This window comes from Haematobia irritans, chromosome 4 (assembly GCF_050003625.1).
Source record: "Haematobia irritans isolate KBUSLIRL chromosome 4, ASM5000362v1, whole genome shotgun sequence".
Lineage (NCBI taxonomy): Eukaryota > Metazoa > Arthropoda > Insecta > Diptera > Muscidae > Haematobia > Haematobia irritans.
In genome coordinates this window covers 205,447,785-205,468,709 of record NC_134400.1, presented here as the reverse complement: position 1 = coordinate 205,468,709, position 20,925 = coordinate 205,447,785, and the positions used below count along the sequence as shown (strand labels likewise).

General features: G+C 36.4%; 1 protein-coding gene across 1 annotated transcript; it reads right to left on the bottom strand.

Moving 5' to 3' along the window:
• Positions 1-17,421: 17,421 nt before the first annotated feature.
• LOC142234473 (uncharacterized) lies at positions 17,422-19,253 on the bottom strand. Its single transcript, XM_075305624.1, has one exon. The coding sequence runs from the start codon at positions 19,082-19,084 to the stop codon at positions 17,684-17,686; it is 1,401 nt and encodes a 466-aa protein (XP_075161739.1). The 5' UTR covers positions 19,085-19,253; the 3' UTR covers positions 17,422-17,683.
• Between the last annotated feature and the right edge of the window lie 1,672 nt (positions 19,254-20,925).

Here is a 20,925-nt window from a genome sequence, read left to right as displayed (position 1 = left end):
TTAAACACACATATGTGAATGCAGGACATGAAGAGGACCTTTATTAACACTTAATTTGGGGTATGTAATCAATGTAACACCACCATCATTGGGGTGGTGGGAGGTACGAAATGGTGTTTAGATTTTATTTTAAATTCCATATAGAGAATTGAAAGAATATGATTTGAGTCTATTAATACTTTTAAAATTTTTACGGCAAACATATATGGCCAGTTGGCATAAAAATCAAATTTCATCCATACGACCTCCGTGGAAAAGCCAACGATATCGTGAATCTCATGATGCGCAAATGAAAGAATGTAAAGGGTGATACGGTCCCCTCACCCCTCATTTTGAAGGTGTGTGTGTGTAGAATGTTGCTCCTATTTTGATTTTGGAATTCACTCTTCAGTTGTCAAAATGCCGTCCAATCAAGAAGAGCAGCGTATCAAAATTTTGCTCACGCATCGCGAAAATCCGAGCAACTCGCACGCAAAGCTGGAAAAATCGCTAAAAGTTGCCAAATCAACCGTTACAAATGTAATTAAAGTGTTTGGGGAACGTTTGTCGACAGCCAGGAAGTCTGGTTCGGGGGGAAATCGAAAACCGGAAGCCGCTGAGACGACAAAGAGAGTTGCCGGTAGTTTCAAGCGAAACCCTAACCTCTCTCTCCGAGATGCCGCAAATCGAGCCAAAAAACGAGCCGGACTATCGACTTACAAGAAGGTAGTGACTCCAAATCGCGATGACAAACAAAATACGACGGCCAAAGCGCGATCCCGGAGGCTGTACACGACGATGCTGACGAAGTTTGACTGCGTGGTAATGGACGACGAAACCTACGTCAAAGCCGACTACAAGCACCTTCCGGGACAGGAGTTTTATACGGCAAAAGGAAGGGGAAAGGTAGCAGATATTTTCAAGCACATAAAACTGTCAAAGTTCGCAAAGAAATATCTGGTTTGGCAAGCCATCTGTACCTGTGGCTTGAAAAGCAGCATTTTCATAGCTTCCAGGACTGTCAACCAAGAAATTTACGTGAAAGAGTTTTTGAATAAACGTCTGCTGCCTTTCCTGAAGAAACACGGTTGTTCCGTACTGTTTTGGCCGGATTTGGCATCTTGCCATTAAGGTAAAAAGGCCATGGAGTGGTACGCCGCCAACAACGTGCAGGTGGTTCCCAAGGACAAGAACCCTCCCAACACGCCAGAGCTCCGCCCAATTTAGAAATACTGGGATATTGTCAAGCGGAACCTAAAGAAGACCAAAAAAACTGCTAAGGACGAGCAGCAGTTCAAGGCAAACTGGCTTTCTGCGGCGAAGAAGGTGGGCAAGGTGGCTGTACAAAATCTGATGGCAGGTGTCAAGCGTGAGGCCCGGCAATTCGGATGTGGAAAAGCGAAAGCCTAACTGAATATTTTTCCTGAATTTTATACTAATTGAACTTGAAAAAGAAATTTAATTTGATTTTTTAAATAAACGATTTCACCGATTTACACGCGTTTTCCCTTGACCAAATTTTGACCGTATCACCCTTTATTGATAAACCGGGATTCTGCAATGTGTTCCCAGATTAGGAAACACTACACTGTTAGAAAAATATGTTTTTCATATGTTCCGATATAAACAAAATGTGTTTCGGGCACAATTTTTAAAACCAATACATTTAAGTGCAAACATGTAATGTTTCTAAACTAACACTAAATGTTTGGGATACCTATGTTAATATGTTACAATATATTATGTTTGGGGCATGCATGTTTCATAAAAATAATATGTGTGAATGTAAACATATATAAATTTACAAATTTCGAGTAAACATTTATATGTTGTGATATTTCATTCAGAGAGCGACAGAGAGAAAGTATAGAGAAAGAAACAGAGATGGAAAACGGGAGGGTTGACGAAAGATATCAACATAACACAGCGAGAGAATGAAAAGAGAGCAATTTCTGTGAATCCGCTCGTATGTTGTTTCGGAAAACTGTTTTATGATAAGGCCAAAAACTTGATATGCTTAAGTCTAAATATTATTTAATTTGAATATTAGAATGAATATTCGGAGTGAAGAGAATAGACATTCGGAACCAAGAGAATAGACATTTGAAAAAACAGCACGTGTTTTCGTCTTGAGAGCAGCATTTTATATATGTGTGGACATGTGTTTTGTTTATCATTTTGGCATTATGGGCACAATTTTTTCGTGGTTCGTTAAAATAAATCGGAACGTTCGAAGAGTAAGTCGAAATATTCAGACAAAGGAAATTAAAAAAACCGTGGAATATATACAAAAATTACAAAGGGATCTTCATAAAAATAACGAAAAGGCACTATACTCTTTTAAGAGTTGGGACAGTAAAATGAAAAAAGGAGGAAATAGTGAAAAATTAAACAGTAAAATGTATAAAAACAAAGTTTAGTTCCTCTTTATTAATAAGTAGTCCAAGAGGAGTTGACGGACACCTTCAAATATAAAAGCGGGCATTAAGTTCGAGTTTTATTTATTTTCTTTAAAATGAATTATTAAAGAAAGGTAAAAGGCAAAACAGGGTAGTTTTAGAGCGAGAATGCCAACTTAATACCGACCTTAAAAGTAAAAATGAAATTAAGTACAAAACACGATAAGTTTTAAATTCATTTAAAATGGTGTTAAATGCAAGAAAAAACTGTTCACGTCTAAATAAATGTATGTGTATATTATAAAATTATTAATGTATGTTTATACTCGACTCAACGTTCTTCTTTTGTTAGAGTTTTTGAATCCCTTCCAAAATTTCAAACTTTTATACCAAAAATAGTTTTTTGTTACAAAACTGTTATTTTTGCAATAAAAAATAATATTTTATCCAAAAGCTCAGTCCATTTCGTTTATATCAAGCACTGTTATTTTCTGACTGTAAATCTTTAATAACCCACATTTCGAAGTTTCATTACAAAAATTTAATATAGTATAAATATAAATGTGTAAATTAAAAAAAAAATTGCTTCGGTCGGAGCAGGGATTGAACCCACGACCTATTGCATGCAAGGCAGACATGCTAACCACTGCTCCACGTGGCCAACAAATGTATGTTTCTGTTAAATAATGTTTTGTTTGCATGGGCTCGTGGGCGCTGCAAACTATGCTATATAAATGTAACGTATAACGATAATTTTCTACTGGTGACTATAACAGCTACGTAGCCCAGTGGATAGTGTGTTAGCTTACAAACTGTATGGTTCTCGGTTCGATTCTCCGTCCAGGCGAAAGGTAAAATTTAAAAAAATAATAAAATTGAATAATATCTTCAACATTATTTGTATTACAGAAAAACGTACCAAGCACTAAAAAATTTCGTGGAAGTGAAAATTATCACAATCTTCTTTGGGGAAAAATATTTCAAGCATATAATATTTTCGGGCCCAAAACGCTTCCAAACATATAATATGTTCACATAAAACAAACATATTAATGTTTCGGCAGTATCCAATAATATATGTGCTTCCTGCAAAATATGTTTGGAACATATGTTAAATAAGCGATTTTTTTTGAGGGTGTAGGCAGATACAGGCCCATGGGTCGGTATCTGCCCTAGTGTTACGCGTCGTCCATTTTTATACCCTCCACCATACACAGAAAAAATTGTCACGAAAATTTTTCCAATTAAAATCTTAATTGAGTTTTAAAAAATATTCAATTAAAAATTTAATTGAATCTACAAATTTTTTAATTGAAATTAAATCAATCACACAAATTAATAGTATCAATTAATTGTTTAATTGGATCAATTAATTTTTTAATTGACTGTCAATTAATGGTTTAATTGATACTATCATTTCTGTGATTGAATTAAATTAAATTAAAATTAAAAATTAAAAAATTAATTGAATCAATTAATTTCGTGATTGAATCAGAAAACTATTTTTTGTGTGTAGGATGGGGATATATTAACTTTGTCATTCCGTTTGTAACACATCGAAATATTGCTCTAAGACCCCAAAAAGTATAAAGTGGGTCGTGGTGAAATTCCGAGTCGTCCTGAGCATGTCCGTCCGTCCGTCCGACTGTTGAAATCACGCTAACTTCCGAACGAAACAAGCTATAGACTTGAAACTTGGCACAAGTAGTTGTCGGATGGTATTGCAAATTGACCATATCGGTCCACTTTTATGTATAGCCCCCATATAAACGGACCCCCAAATTTGGCTTGCGATGCCTCTAAGAGAAGCAAATTTCATCCGATCCACTTGAAATTTGGTACATGGTGTAAGTATATGGTCTGTAATGACCATGTGAAAATTGGTCCATATCGGTCCATAATTATATATAGCCCCCATGTAAACCGATCCCCCGATTTGGCTTGCTGAGCCTCTAAGAGAAACAAATTTCATGCGATCCGGCTGAAATTTGGTACATGATGTTAGTATATGGTCTCTAATGACCATGCAAAAATTGGTCCATATCGGTCCATAATTATATATAGCCCCCATATAAACCGATCCCCCGATTTGGTTTGCTGAGCCTCTAAGAGAAACAAATTTCATTTGATCCGGCTGAAAGTTGGTATATGATGTTAGTATATCGTCTCTAATGACCATGCAAAAATTGGTCCATATCGGTCAATAATTATATATAGCCCCCATATAAACCGATCCCCCGATTTGGCTTGCTGAGCCTCTAAGAGAAGCAAATTTCATCCGATCCTGCTGAAATTTGGTACATGGTGTTAGTATATGGTCTCTAATGACCATGCAAAAATTGGTCCATATCGGTCCATAATTATATATAGCCACCATGTAAACCGATCACCAGGTTTGACCTCCGGAGCCTCTAAGAGAAACAAATTTCATCCGATGCGGCTGTAATTTGGTACATGATGTTAGTATATGGTCTCTAATGACCATGCAAAATTGGTCCTATCGGTCCATAATTATATATAGCCACCATGTAAACCGATCACCAGGTTTGACCTCCGGAGCCTCTGGGAAGACCAAAATTCATCTGATTCAGTTGAAATTTGGTACGTGGTGTTAATATATGGCCTCAAACACCCATGCAAAAATTGGTCCGTAATTATATATAGGCCCATATAAACCGATCCCCAGGTTTGACCTCCGGAGCTGCTTGGAAGACCAAAATTCATCTGATTCAGTTGAAATCTGGTACGTGATGTTAGTATATGGTCTCTAATGACCATGCAAAAATTGGTCCATATCGGTCAATAATTATATATAGCCCCCATATAAACCGATCCCCCGATTTGGCTGGCTGAGCCTCTAAGAGAAACAAATTTCATCCGATCCGGCTGAAATTTGGTACATGATGTTAGTATATGGTCTCTAATGACCATGCAAAAATTGGTCCATATCAGTCCATAATTATTTATAGCTCCCATATAAACCGATCGCCAGATTTGACCTACGGTGCCTTTTGGAGAAGCAAAATTCATCCGATCTGGTTGAAATATATGATATTTAACAATATAGTATATGATATTTAACAACCATGCCAAAAGTGGTCCATATCACTCCATAATCATTTATAGCCGCCATATAAACCGATCCCGAGATTTGGTTTTGGAGCCTCTTGGAGGAGCAAATTTCATCCGAGTGAGTTGAAATTTGTGGATGACATTCTTTCGTAGAAGTTTCTACGCAATCCATTGTGGAGGGTACATAAGATTCGGCCTGGCCGAACTTACGGCCGTATATACTTGTTAATATTTACAGTTGTAGTTGTCTCATATTTTCATTCTTAAATAACTTTTCAAAATTTCCTGTAATCAGATTTTCATGTCAAGTAAAAACAAAAATCAAATATCAAGCGTAAAACATTTGCCATATTTTTCTCCATTTTTTTTTGTTTTGTTGAAACTAAAGGGGAACATATTTCGCCATGCTACGCAAATCATTTATAGAAACATCATCCTTTAGTTTTCTCTCATCCGAAATGGCCAGAACATACGGTAGTCTATGGATTTTTGCATGGTCTTATTATCCTGTTGTCACCATTAAAATCTTCTTGTTCCCACCATCTCCACTTCCGTGGTGGAAGTATAAACATTGACAATGTCCTTATTAACTTGTTTCTCCCGCTTGTTTTTGGGATTCGAAAGCAATTCAAGAGAAAAAAGAAACAGTTCCCAGGATATTGAAACAATTTATGTGGTTTAGTTATTGTTTAATAGTCTGCCGTTACAAATTCTATCAGACTGTAACGAATTCCAAAACATGAACTGCTACATCATTGCTAAGATGAACCCATGGAATTGGGGTGATTTCACTTCTCTGATGAGCCTTGACAAATTTCCATAATTTGCCGTATCAGAATGGAAATTTACATCCCAAAGGATGAAACATTTCTCAATACGAATTTCTATATTAATGGGAACATTTATGTTAGGTGGCACGAGTCTTTGTTTATTGTATTGAAATAAATGAAGTTGTACTCAATTTATGTGAAGACAAATTTTAGAAAATCCATAAGGACAATTTTAAAGCCTGTTAGGTCTGTCGATGTTTAATCGTTTTTTTTTTTGTTAGAAAATCTTGTAAAGTCAAAGTCGACATTTTCTTTTATAATAACTTCAATAACATCAATTCCTTCATCTTATTTGTCGAAGAAAGCTCAATAATTTGTAAAATCTTTCATTTGGACTTAAAAACCTCCATCTGTATTGATATCAGGCGATTATTATTTCCGCGTATTTTTCGGATGTCCGATGAAATGACTCTTGATGTTTTCAAATTCGACTAATATGTCAAAGTCAACTAATTAACAATATATGTTGGCCAAAGAAGACAAAGATAAAAATCTAAAAACTAGATTCTCGATTCCAACTTAATAGAGAAGAGCGGTCGATGCGTTTTTCTATGCCGACCCGGAGAATATACTTGACCATAATTAATAATATTAACTTTGTCATTCCGTTTGTAACACATCGAAATATTGCTCTAAGACCCCATAAAGTATATATATTCTGGGTCGAGGTGAAATTCAGAGTCGATCTGAGCATGTCCGTCCGTCCGTCTGTTGAAATCACGCTAACTTCCGAACGAAACAAGCTATCGACTTGAAACATGGCACAAGTAGTTGTTATTGATGTAGGTCGGATGGTATTGCAAATGGGCTATATCGGTCCACTTTTACGTATAGCTCCCATATAAACGGACCCCCAAATTTTGCTTGAGATTGCTCCGAAAGAAGCAAATTTCATCCGATCCGGCTGAAATTTGGTACATGGTGTAAGTATGTGGTCTCTAACAACTATGCAAAAATTGGTCCACATCGATCCATAATTATATATAGCCCCCATATAAACCGATCCCCGGATTTGGCTTGCGGAGCCTCTAAGAGAAGAAAATTTTATCCGATCCGGCTGAAATTTGGTACATGGTGTTAGGATATGGTCTCTAAAAGCTATACAAAAATTGGTCCGCATCGGTCCATAATCATATATAGGCCCCATATAAACCGATCCCCAGATTTGGCTTGCGGAGCCTCTAAGAGAAGAAAATTTCATCCGATCCGGCTGAAATTTGGTACATGGTGTAAGTATACCGTCTCTAATAACTATGCAAAAATTGGTCCACATCGGTGCATAATTATATATAGCCCCCATATAAACCGATCACCAGATTTGACCTCCGGAGCCTCTTGGAAGACCAAAATTCATCTAATTCAGTTGACATTTGGTATGTGGTGTTAATATATGGTCTCAAACACCCATGCAAAAATTGGTCGAAATCGGTCCATAATTATATATAGCCCCCATATAAACCGGTCCCCAGATTTGACCTCCGGTGCCTTATGGAGAAGCAAAATTCATCCGATCTGGGTGAAATTTGGTACGTGGTGGTAGTATATGATATTTAACAACCATGCCAAAAGTGATCCATATCAGTCCATAATAATATATAGCCCCCATATAAACCGGTCCCGAGATTTGGTTTTGGAGCCTCTTGGAGGAGCAAATTTCATCCGAGTCAGTTGAAATTTGATACATTGTGCTAGTATATGGCCGTTAAAAACCATGCCTAACTAGGTCCATATCGGTCTATAGTTATATATAGGTCAGATAAATCGATCCTCAATCACACAAAAATTGGTCGATATCAAGTTCATAACTGTATAGAGCCCCCATATAAGCGACCCCCATATTTCAATTCTGTCTCTCTACGTACCGTACAAAAGTCCATATCGATTCGTAATTATTTGTAGACTTACCTATACATACCTTTTTTGTCTAATATATACCACGTGGACTAACTCACAATTTAGAAAATGATGTTAAGAAGTTTTAAGATACCACAACCCAATTATTTCGATTGTGGATGACAGTCTTTCGTAGAAGTTTCTACGCAATCCATGGTGGAGGGTACATAAGATTCGGCCTGGCCGAACTTACGGCCGTATATACTTGTTTTCTCTGAAAAGAATAACTTCAATAAATTAATTAACAAAGTAGAAAATTTTAAGTTTTTTCTTACTTGAAAAATTCTTAAAAATGTTGAGCCATATATCAAAAAATCATGTACCCTGTATTAATTTCATAACCTGTCTAACGTTTCCTTTGAATTTCAATTACATGGGAGAAGTTTAGGGTTTCCATTATGCTTGTAAAGTAAATCGGGCAAAAGGGAGGTCGCACTCGCTGATCTAGATATAAATACCAAGATTCCCTGAAAATATCAAGAAAATCGGAGAAAACTTTTCGGAAAATTTCAAAATGTCCGGCAAGGAGTAGGTCCACTTCACATCATTCACGTCCACGTCCTTTATGCATTTCAAGTTAATCACTATTTTCACTATATTTTAAATAAAACCGAGCACAGAGGACTCGCCCAACCAAATATCGACAAATACAGTAGATGATCTTTGTCAAAAAATCACCTTTCCCGAAAATTTGAAGCCAATCTAGGAACTTAAGACCCATTTCAAGCAAGAAATTGATTCTTTCAATAAGCAAAAAAAAAAAACAGATACAGGGTATTAATTTCATAGCCTTTCCTTATTCTAGGTAAATGGATAAGATGGTAGGTTTTTCACGAAACTAATTTTCATGAGACCCATAGACAAACGCTAATGTTTAAGATACCTTGCATTGGCAACTGTTACTATAACCACTGTAATTCGTTTCTGGATGAAAGTCTTAGGACATTGTTAGTTCCCCAAAATGAATGTCAAAGTTTTTTCCAGGAGCACTTTCGAAATATCTGCACTTTCGAAATATCTTATCGTGATTTAATGTATTCTATTTTAAGCTAAAAATGTTTGCTGGTTTGTCTGTGACGACGATTTCTTTTTTATTTGTGTCAAATATTTGCCCAAAGTGACCATACCATGGTGGAGGGTATATAACATAGGATTCGGCAGTAGTTTGAAATTGAAGCACCTACTCAAAAAGCCGAAAGGTATTAATTTTTTTTTAATTTATTTCCATTGTGACATTAAATTTTAAGTAAAAACAAGTATAAACGGCCGTAAGTTCGGCCAGGCCGAATCTTATGTACCCTCCACCATGGATTGCGTAGAAAATTCTATGAAAGACTGTTATACACAATCGAATTACCACAACCCAGTATCTTAAATCGTTTTCTAAATTGTGAGTTAGTCCACACGTGGTATATATTAGACAAAAAGCTATGTAAGACTACAAATAATTACGAATCGATATGGACTTTTGCACGGTACGTAGGGAGCCAGAATTGAAATATGGGGGTCGCTTATATGGGGGCTATATACAATTATGAACTTGATATGGACCAATTTTTGTGTGATTGGGGATAGATTTATCTGAGGGCTATATATAACTGTAGACCGATATGGACCTAGTTAGGCATGGTTGTTAACGGCCATATACTAGCACAATGTACCAAATTTCAACTGATTCGGATGAAATTTGCTACTCCAAGAGGCTCCAAAACCAAATCTCGGGATCGGTTTATATGGGGGCTATATATGATTATGGACTGATATGGACCACTTTTGGCATGGTTGTTAAATGTCATATACTACCACCAAGTACCAAATTTCAACCAGATCGGATGAATTTTGCTTCTCCACAAGGCACCGGAGGTCAAATCTGGGGATCGGTTTATATGGGGCTATATATAATTATGGACTGATATGAACCAATTCATGCATGGTTGTTGGATACCATATACTAATATCACGTACCAAATTTCAACCGAATCCGATGAATTTTGGTCTTCCAAGAGGCTCCGGAGGTCAAATCTGGTGATCGGTTTATATGGTGGCTATATATAATTATGAACCGATGTGGACCAAATTTTGCATGGTCATTAGAGACCATATACTTACACTATGTACCAAATTTCAGCCGGATCGGATGAAATTTGCTTCTCTTAGAGGCCTCGCAAGCCAAATCTGGTGATGGGTTTATATGGGGGCTATATATAATTATGGACCGATGTGGACCAATTTTTGCATGGTTGTTAGAGACCATATACTAACACCATGTACCAAATTTCAGCCGAATCGGATGAAATTTGCTTCTCTTAGAGGCCTCGCAAGCCAAATCGGGGATCGGTTTATATGGGAGCTATATATAATTATGGACCTATGTGGACCAATTTTTGCATGGTTGTTAAAGACTATATACTAACACCATGTACCAAATATCAGCCGGATCGGATGAAATTTGCTTCTCTTAGAGGACTCGCAAGCCAAATTTGGGGGTCCGTTTATATGGGGACTACACGTAAAAGTGGACCGATATGGCCCATTTGCAATACCATCCGACCTACATCAATAACAACTACGTGTGCCAAGTTTCAAGTCGATAGCTTGTTTCGTTCGGAAGTTAGCGTGATTTCAACAGACGGACGGACATGCTCAGATCGACTCAGAATTTCACCACGACCCAGAATATATATACTTTATGGGGTCTTAGAGGAATATTTCGATGTGTTACAAACGGAATGACAAAGTTAATATACCCCCCATCCTATGGTGGAGGGTATAATAAGTATATACGGCCGTTAGTTAGTTCGGCCAGGCCGAAGCTTATGTACCCTCCAACATGGATTGCGTAGAAACTTCTTCTAAACACTGCCATTCACAATCGAATTACTCAAGTTGCGGTAACGCTTGCCGATAGCAAGGTATATTAAAACCTCCTAACATCGTCTTCTAAATTGTATGTAAGTCCATACGTGGTATATATTAAATTAAACAAGTATATACGGCCGTAAGTTCGGCCAGGCCGAAGCTTATGTACCCTCCATCATGGATTGCGTAGAAACTTCTTCTAAACACTGCCATCCACAATCGAATTACTTAAGTTGCGGTAACGCTTGCCGATGGCAATGTATCTTAAAACCTCCTAACACCATCTTCTAAATTGTATGTAAGTCCATACGTAGTACATATTAAATCAAAAAAGATCGATCCAATAGGTATATAATTCAGTTTGACATAGTAGACATAAAATTTTGACAAAATTTTCTACAGAAAAAAAATTTTAACAAAATTTTCTATAGAAATAAAATTTTCACAAAATTTTCTATAGAAATAAAAATGTTGACAAAATTTTCTATAGAAAGACATTTTTGACAAAAATTTCCACAGAAATAAAATTTGAACAAAATTTTCTATAGAAATAAACTTTTGACAAAATTTTCTATAGAAACAAAATTTTGACAATGATGAAAATTTTTTAATGAACCGAATAAAATTTTAACAAAATTTTCTCTAGAAATAAAATTTTGACAAAATTTTCTATAGAAATAAAATTTTGACAAAATTTTCTATAGAAATAAAATTTTGGTAGATTATTTTTGGCTCTAGTGGCAACCATGATTATGAACCGATATGGACCAATTTTTGTGTGATTGGACCAATTTTGGTATGGTTGTTAGCGACCATATACTAACACCACGTTCCTAATTTGAACCGGATCGGATGAATTTTGCACCTCCAAGAGGCTCCGGAGGTCAAATCTGGAGAATGTTTTATATGGGGGCTATATGTAATTATGGACCGATATGGACCAATTCTGGCACGGTTGTTAAAGATCATATACTAACACCATGTTCCAAATTACAACCGGATTGGATGAAATTTGCTTCTCTTGGAGACTTCGCAAGCCAAATCTGGGGATCGGTTTATATGGGGGCTATATATAATTATGAACCGATGTGGACCAATTTTTGCATGGTTGTTAGAGACCATATACCAACACCATGTACCAAATTTCAACCGGATCGGATGAAATATGCTTCTCTTAGAGGCTCCACTAGCCAAATCTGGGGATCGGTTTATATGGGGGCTATATATAATTATGGACCGATGGAAAACAATTTTTGCATGGTTGTTAGAGACCATATACCAACACCATGTACCAAATTTCAGCCGGATCGGATGAAATTTGCTTCTCTTTTAGGCTCCGCAAGCCAAATCTGGGGATCGGTTTATATGGGGGCTATATATAATTATGGACCGATGTGAACCAATTTTTGCATGGTTGTTAGAGACCATATACCAACACCATATACCAAATTTCAGGCGGATCGGATGAAATATGCTTCTTTTAGAGGCTCCACAAGCCAAATCTGAGGGTCCCTTTATATGGGGGCTATACGTAAAAGTGGACCGATATGGCCCATTTTCAATACCATCCGACCTACATCGATAACAACTACTTGTGCCAAGTTTCAAGTCGATAGCTTTCGTTCGTGAAGTTAGCGTGATTTCAACAGACGGACGGACGGACATGCTTAGATCGACTCAGAATTTCACCACGACCCAGAATATATATACTTTATGGGGCCTTAGAGCAATATTTCGATGTGTTACAAACGGAATGACAAAGTTAATATACCCCCATCCTATGATGGAGGGTATAAAAAGATCGATCAAATACGTATATAATTCAGTTTGACATAATTTTCTATAGACATAAAATTTTGACAAAATTTACTATAGAAATCAAATTTTCACAAAATTTTCTATAGAAATAAAATTTTGACAAAATTTTCTATAAAAATAAAATTTTGACAAAATTTTCTATAGAAATAAAATTTTGACAAAATTTTCTACAGAAATAAAATTTTGACATTTTGTATAGAAATAAAATGTTAACAAAATTTTCTATAGAAATAAATTTTTGACAACATTTTCTATAGAAATAAAGTTTTAACAAAATTTTCTATAGAAATAAAATTTTCACAAAATTTTCTATAGAAATAAAATGTTAACAAAATTTTCTATAAAAATAACATTTTGACAAAATTTTGTATAGAAATAAAATTTTGACAAATTTTTCAATAGAAATTAAGTTTTAACAAAATTTTCTATGGAAATAAAATTTTGACAAAATTTGCTATAGAAATAAAATTTTGACAAAATTTGCTACAGAAATAAAATTTTAACAAAATTTTCTATAGAAATAAAATGTTGACAACATTTTCTATAGAAATAAAATTTCGGTAGATTATTTTTGGTTCGAGTGGCAACCATGATTATGAACCGATATGGACCAATTTTTGTGTGATTGGAGATCGGCTATATATAACTATAGACCGATATGGACCAATTCTGGCACGGTTGTTAGAGACCATATACTAACACCATGTTCCAAATTTCAACCGGATCGGATGAAATATGCTTCTCTTAGAGATTCCGCAAGCCAAATCTGGGGATCGGTTTATATGGGGGCTATATATAATTGTGAGCCGATGTGGACCAATTTTTGCATGGACCATATACTAACACCACATTACACATTTGATCCGGATCGGATGAATTTTGCTCCTCCAAGAGGGGCCTATATAATTATGGACCGATATGGACCAATTTTGGAACGGTTGTTAAAGAACATATACTAACACCATGTTCCAAATTACAACCGGATCGGATGAAATTTGATTCTCTTAGAGACTCCGCAAGCCTAATCTGGGGATCGGTTTATATGGGGGCTATATATAATTATGGACCGATGTGTACCAATTTTTGCATGGTTGTTAGAGACCATATACCAACACCATGTACCAAATTTCAGCCGGATCGGATGAAATTTGCTTCTCTTTGAGGCTCCGCAAGCCAAATCTGGGGATCGGTTTATATGGGACATATACGTAAGAGTGGACCGATATGGCCCATTTGCAATATCATCAGATCTACATCAATAACCATTTCTTGTGCCAATTTTCAAGTCGATAGCTTGTTTCGTTCGGAAGTTAGCGTGATTTCAACAGACGGACGGACATGCTTAGATCGACTCAGAATTTCATCACGATCCAGAATATATATACTTTATGGGGTCTTAGATCAATATTTCGAAAATTTAGAAATTCTTCCTAAGTATGAACGTCTTCATGTAGAGATAAAACTTTTTTTTATTTTTTTATTATATCCTGCGTCACACTGTGGAACATGGTATCATAAGTTAATACATATGTTTGCAACACCCAGAAGGAGACGAGATAGACACATGGTGTCTTTGGCAAAATTGCTCAGGGTGGGCTCCTGAGTCGATATAGCCATGTCCGTCTGTCCGTGAACACATTTTTGTAATCAAAGTCTAGGTCGCAGTTTTAGTCCAATCGACTTCAAATTTGGCACAAGTATGTGTTTTGGCTCAGAATAGAACTCTATTGATTTTGGAAGAAATCGGTTCAGATTTAGATATAGCTCCCATATATATATTTCGCCCGATATGGACTTATATGGCCCCAGAAGCCAGAGTTTTACCCTAATTTGCTTAAAATTTTGCACAAGAAGAACAATTAGTACTATAGTCAAGTGTGCCAAATTTTATTGAAATCGGTTAAGATTTAGATATAACTCCCATATATATATATATATATATATATATATATATATATATATATATATATATATATATATATATATATATATATATATATATATATATATATATATATATATATATATATATATATATATATATATATATATATATATATATATATATATATATATATATATATATATATATATATATATATATATATATATATATATATATATATATATATATCTTTTGCGCGATATGGACTAATACGGTCCCAGAAGCCAGAGTTTTACCCCGATTTGGTTGAAATTTTGCACTAGGAGTATAATTAGTGGTCTAGTCAAGTGTGCCAGATTTAGATATAGTTCCCATATATATCGTTCGCCCGGTTTACACTCATATGATCACAGTGATCAATCTTTTACTCCGAATTAATTGAAATTTTGCACAGGGAGTAGAATAAGCATTGTAGCTTATTCCGATTGGTTAAAATCGGTCCAGATTTAGATGTTGTAGCTTACTCCGATTGGTTAAAATCGGTTCAGATTTAGATATAGCTCCCATATATATGTTTTCCGATTTCGTCAAAAATGGTCAAAATACCAACATTTTCCTTGTAAAATCCGGCTGCAATTTGGTACATGGTGTCAGCACACGATCTCTAACAATCACGCAAAAATTGGTCCACATCGGTCCATAATTATATATAGCCCCCATATAAACCGATCCCCCGATTTGGTTTGCAAAGCCTATAAGAGAAGCAAATTTCATCCGATACGGCTGAAATTTGGTACGTGGTGTAAGTATATGGTCACTAACAACTATGCAAAAATTGATCCATATCGGTCCATAATTATATATAGCCCCCATATAAACCGATCCCCAGATTTGGCTTGCGGAGCCTCAAAGAGAATATATTTCATCCGATCCAGCTGAAATTTGGTACATGTTGTTGATATATGGTCTCTAACAACCATGCCAGAATTGGTCCATATCGGTCCATAATTATATATAGGCCCCTCTTGGAGGAGCAAAATTCATCCGATCCGGTTCACATGTGGAATGTGGTGTTAGTATATGGTCCATGCAAAAATTGGTCCACATCGGTTCACAATTATATATAGCCCCGATATAAACCGATCCCCAGATTTGGCTTGCGATCCGGTTGAAATTTGGAACATGGTGTTAGTATATGGTATCTAATGAACATTCAAAAATTGGTCTACATCGGTCCATAATTATCTATAGCTTCCATATAAACCGATCACCAGATTTGACCTCCGGAGCCTCTTGGAAGACCAAAATTCATGCGATTCGGCTGAAATTTGGTACGTGATGTTAGTATATGGTATTCAACAATCATGTAGGAATTGGTTCATATCAGTCCATAATTATATATAGCCCCATTTAAACCGATTCCCAGATTTGACCTCCGGTGCCTTTTGGAGAAGCAAAATTTATCCGATCTGGTGGAAATTTGGTACGTGGTGGTAGTATATGATATTTAACAAAGTTGTCCATATCAGTCCATTATCATATATAGCCCCCATATAAACCGATGCCGAGATTTGGTTTTGGAGACTCTTGGAGGAGTAAATTTCATCCGAGTCAGTTGAAATTTGGTACATTGTGCTAGTATATGGCCGTTAACAACCATGCCTAACTAGGTCCATATCGGTCTATACTTATATATAGCCCTCAGATAGATCGATTCCCAATCACACAAAAATTGGTACATCTCAAGTTTATAATTGTATACAGCCCCCCATATAAGCGACCCCCATATTTCAATTCTGGCTTTCTACGTACCGTGCAAAAGTCCATATCGATTCGTAATTATTTGTAGACTTACCTATACATACCTTTTTTGTCTAGTATATACCACGTATGGACTAACTCACAATTTAGAAACGATTTAAGATACCACAACCCCAATAATTCGATTGTGGATGACAGTCTTTCGTAGAAGTTTCTACGAAATCCATGATGGAGGGTACATAAGATTCGGCCGTATATACTTGTTTTTTTTTTTTTATTTTGAAAGAAGTTTTCCTCAGCCCAAAGAATTTTTCTTTATTTTTATGTAGCTAAATGTCAGTACTATGGTCGCTTTTCGGGTTGAAATTTTCGCGGTTAATTTATTAAAACAGTTCAATATAAAGCAGATAATTTATCTCAATTTATGCGCAGTTTCTTGTTACTTTAGATTTCGACAAGTCTTTAAAGGAATATGTTTGTTATAATTTTGATTATTTATGGAAAAGTAATCGCGAAAAGAAAATGGTTTTCGACCCGAAAACCGAACAAAGTGCCCACCTTAAAGCTTTATGTCCGTTAATTTTAGAGAATTTGAATGTGATTCATTTCTTTGGATCGATCTTACACTCTTTATTAGCAATCTGAAGCAGAAAATGTCTTCCTTCACTTCTTGAGTAATATCCATAATAATTTTAGCTTCTGGGAAACTTAATTCATTGTAACACCCATAGGATATGGGTGTCGCTAAGATGGAAAAAACAAAATATTCTCAAATTTAAATTTCATATATGATTTATTAATAGAATATTAATTAAAATATAATTCATTTGATACTTAAGCTAAAATTTAAATATACATCAAGAATTATTTAACAAACAAACGAAAAAAACTATGGAAAATGACTATGAACATTTGTGGGCTTAGAGCTAAAAGACCAAGGGGTTTTGGGGGGACAAAATAAAAACCACAAAAAATACATTGAGAAAAATAGTTAGGGATCTACATTATTAATTTAATATCACAAATTCACAATTAATTTAAAATACTAAATAATAGCGGTGGATGAGGGAGGAGGAGAAACAAAACACAACACTGGCTGAGTAGCAACATCCAATCCTAATTCACTCCCTCACTCTTGAGTAATAAGCAGGTTGTTGAATTCAAAAATAATTAAATTCATTCCTTAGTCATTTGGAGTAAGCAGCTGCCGATGAAGAGCGTTGCGAATTCATGCGACCAGATGCCGACGGCGATGCATTACTGGAGCTATTGGTCATTTGATGTAAATTATTAGCTCCGCTTATGTTGTTAGGGCCTCCGTCATTGCTGTTATTCTGTATAGAGGCTGTATTAGCTGTTGGATTAGCGCCGGTTTGGTCACTGGCCTTATCTTGATGGGCTGTCATATGACGAGTTAGATGATGACGTTCACGGAATGTCTCCTGGCACACGGGACACTTGAGTTTTTCCTCTCGCTTACGACGATTGGGATCTGTGGCCACTTCACTTTTATGATGCGAACGCATGTGATAGACCAAATCACTGGTCATACGGAAACTGATATTGCATTTGGCACAAACATTTTGAGCGGTCAAGGTGAACGTGGAGGCCAATGTAGGAGGTATCAGAGTGGAGAGTATAGCAGCTGCTGCAGGATTTTGAACCATACGTGGCATCATTTCGGGAGGTGGCAGACCACCAAAGGGATGTGGCATACCAGGGGCCGTATTCGGAGGAAATGGAAATCCCGGATAGACAGGTATAAATCCTGGAGGGCTAGATGGAGGTGGTGGACCTGCCGTTGGATGTTCTGTTGGATTCATCATGGGTCCTCGATACAGGAACTGTTGCTTCAGGCGTTGTGTTTGAAAATTCTGCACGGATTGAAAAGCTCCATTTGGTGAATAGTCAGGCCGGAAGTTCTGATAGCCCAATGGCGGTGAAAGGGCCGCCGGTGAAGAGGGTAAACTATCTATGGATATGATATCGCTACTGCTGCCACTGGCCGATCGAGGAGGTGTTGTAGCCATGGGGGGACTCATTGAAGGGCAACTTAATTGGTCTGGACTTAGTGGTGGTGCCGGCTGTCCCGGCGATTCCAAACGTGATGCCACTTTGGTGAAAGCACTTTTCAAAGGATGTGATTCCCAATCCGCTGGGGATATAACCAATGTGGGATCATCGTAGATTCTAGGTGTTCTCGCCGTTATCTGGGGATATTGCCTTAAATTGGGCTGCTTATTCAAGGGTGGCTGATATTGGTGCAGTGGCATTTTTTGTTTCTCCAGCACCTGAGGTTGGGAACTCTTTAAACGCTCATCGGGCATCATCAAAAAGGCCACATCAAAGGATCGCTTTAATGTGGTTTTGGTATTGACCGTCGGTGTTCTCGGAGACATGGGATGTTGGCTATCCTCATTTGGTGGAGTTGGTGGGGTCGTTGATATTTGTAAATCCTTAGCCAGACCATGAGGATGATGATGATGATGGTGTTGTGGTGATGATGGTGATGGACTTGAAGATTCGTGTAGAGGTGATCCCCTTGGTATAGGGTGTGCGGCATGGCCACTATCCATAATCATGTTCATTGGTTTCTCAACTGTCAATTGTTTTTCCACTAAATTCTTTTGGGTTTTCTTAGCTTTTCCAATTCACTTTAAAATTTAATTCACTTCTTGGTTTGTAGGTTTGTCAAATTTTTTCTATCTCTAATATGCGATACCGCTTTGATTTGTATTCCACACAAAACGCACTTGTAGTTCCGCCAACGATGAGATCTAAAAGCAAACTGGTCCTTTGTCACAATCTGTTCTGCTTTATGTAGACTCCTTTTTTCTGGTTGGATTGTTGTGGGTTGCTGCTGTTGCACATCAACCATCCATTCATTCATCCATCCAAAGACCAACCAACCAACCATCGAAACCTAACTCAGCCTCTGTCGCTGTCGTCGTTTATATATGAATCCAGTTGGAATCTCGTGTTTAAATTGTTGCACCACCATCACCACACCATCATCTTCATCATCATCTAGGCCACCACTTTACACATCTGTCCTGATTTTTGTTGTTGTTGTTGTCGAGTGTGCCTATGTTTTCTCTTCTGGCTGCTGTCGTTTAAGGACACCCCTTATGTTTCTTTCTTTATGGCTGAGTGTGCCTTCTGCATCTTGTTTCTCTGCCGCATGTCTCTCGATGTCCTTGTTGATATTTCTACAGTGTTACTGCGGTTGTTGTTGTTGCTACTTCTGTTGGCTGGTATTCATTTGAAAGTGCTGCATCTGCTTTGAATGTTGCGAACATATTTTGTTGCTTTATTCCTCGTTGAAGAGAGATGGAGTGAGGACACAACGTACGCTGGTTGGTTGAATTGTTTGAATTTACACAAGTAGAATACGGACAAACTACACAGTGGTTTAAAGTTAATTAAAATTAAAAAAATACGTTTATATGATTAATAATTCATAAAAGTTTTGAACGTTACTCTCCACAACGAGTAGAAATTACTTGCTTTATATGGAGACTCATTACAGAAGCCTTCTTCGTTAACTGCTCGTCTGAGCCTGGGTAAGGCATTGTTTCGTTTGTTCCGTGGGTGTAACCATAACATGGGGTAGAAGAACTTCCGGAACATCGCATCAAGTAGTCTAGTTTCAATAAACGGTTCACCAAATGGAACGACCTGTATCAGATCCGTCAGATTTGTTCTTAAAGGTATAAAGTTTCGTTTCTTCTCACTTAATATCTCATTTCACTTTGGTCAGCTGATTGACACCAGCAGTAACAAAGAGACTCTCTGGGAGAAAATTAGAAAAATGTAGAATTTCATAGTTCGTAAGATGGACGATTAATACTAAATTCATTAGAAATATAATAAACAAAAAAAATTTAATATTAATCAAATAATTATTGTTCCTAAGGTTAAAAAATCATTTTCACCTAATTAATTCAAAACAAGTATATACGGCCGTAAGTTCGGCCAGGCCGAAGCTTATGTACCCTCCACCATGGATTGCGTAGAAACTTCTAGTGAAGACTGTCATCCGCAATCGAATTACTTGGATTGCGATAACACTTGCCGATGGCAAGGTATCTTAAAATTTCCTAACACCGTAATATATACCACATAGTCCATACGTGGTATATATTAAACTAAAGGCCGATTAAATACGTATACAATTAAGTTTGACAAAATTTTCTATAGAAATAAAATTTTGACAAAATTTTCAATAGAAATAAAATTTTGACAACATTCTCTGTAGAATTAAAATTTTATCAAAATTTTCTATAGAAATAAAATTTCGACAAAATTTTCTATAGAAATAAAATGTTGAGAAAATTTTCTATAGAAATAAAATTTTGACAACATTTTCTATAGAAATAAAATTTCGACAAACTTTTCTATAGAAATAAAGTTTTGACAAAATTTTCTA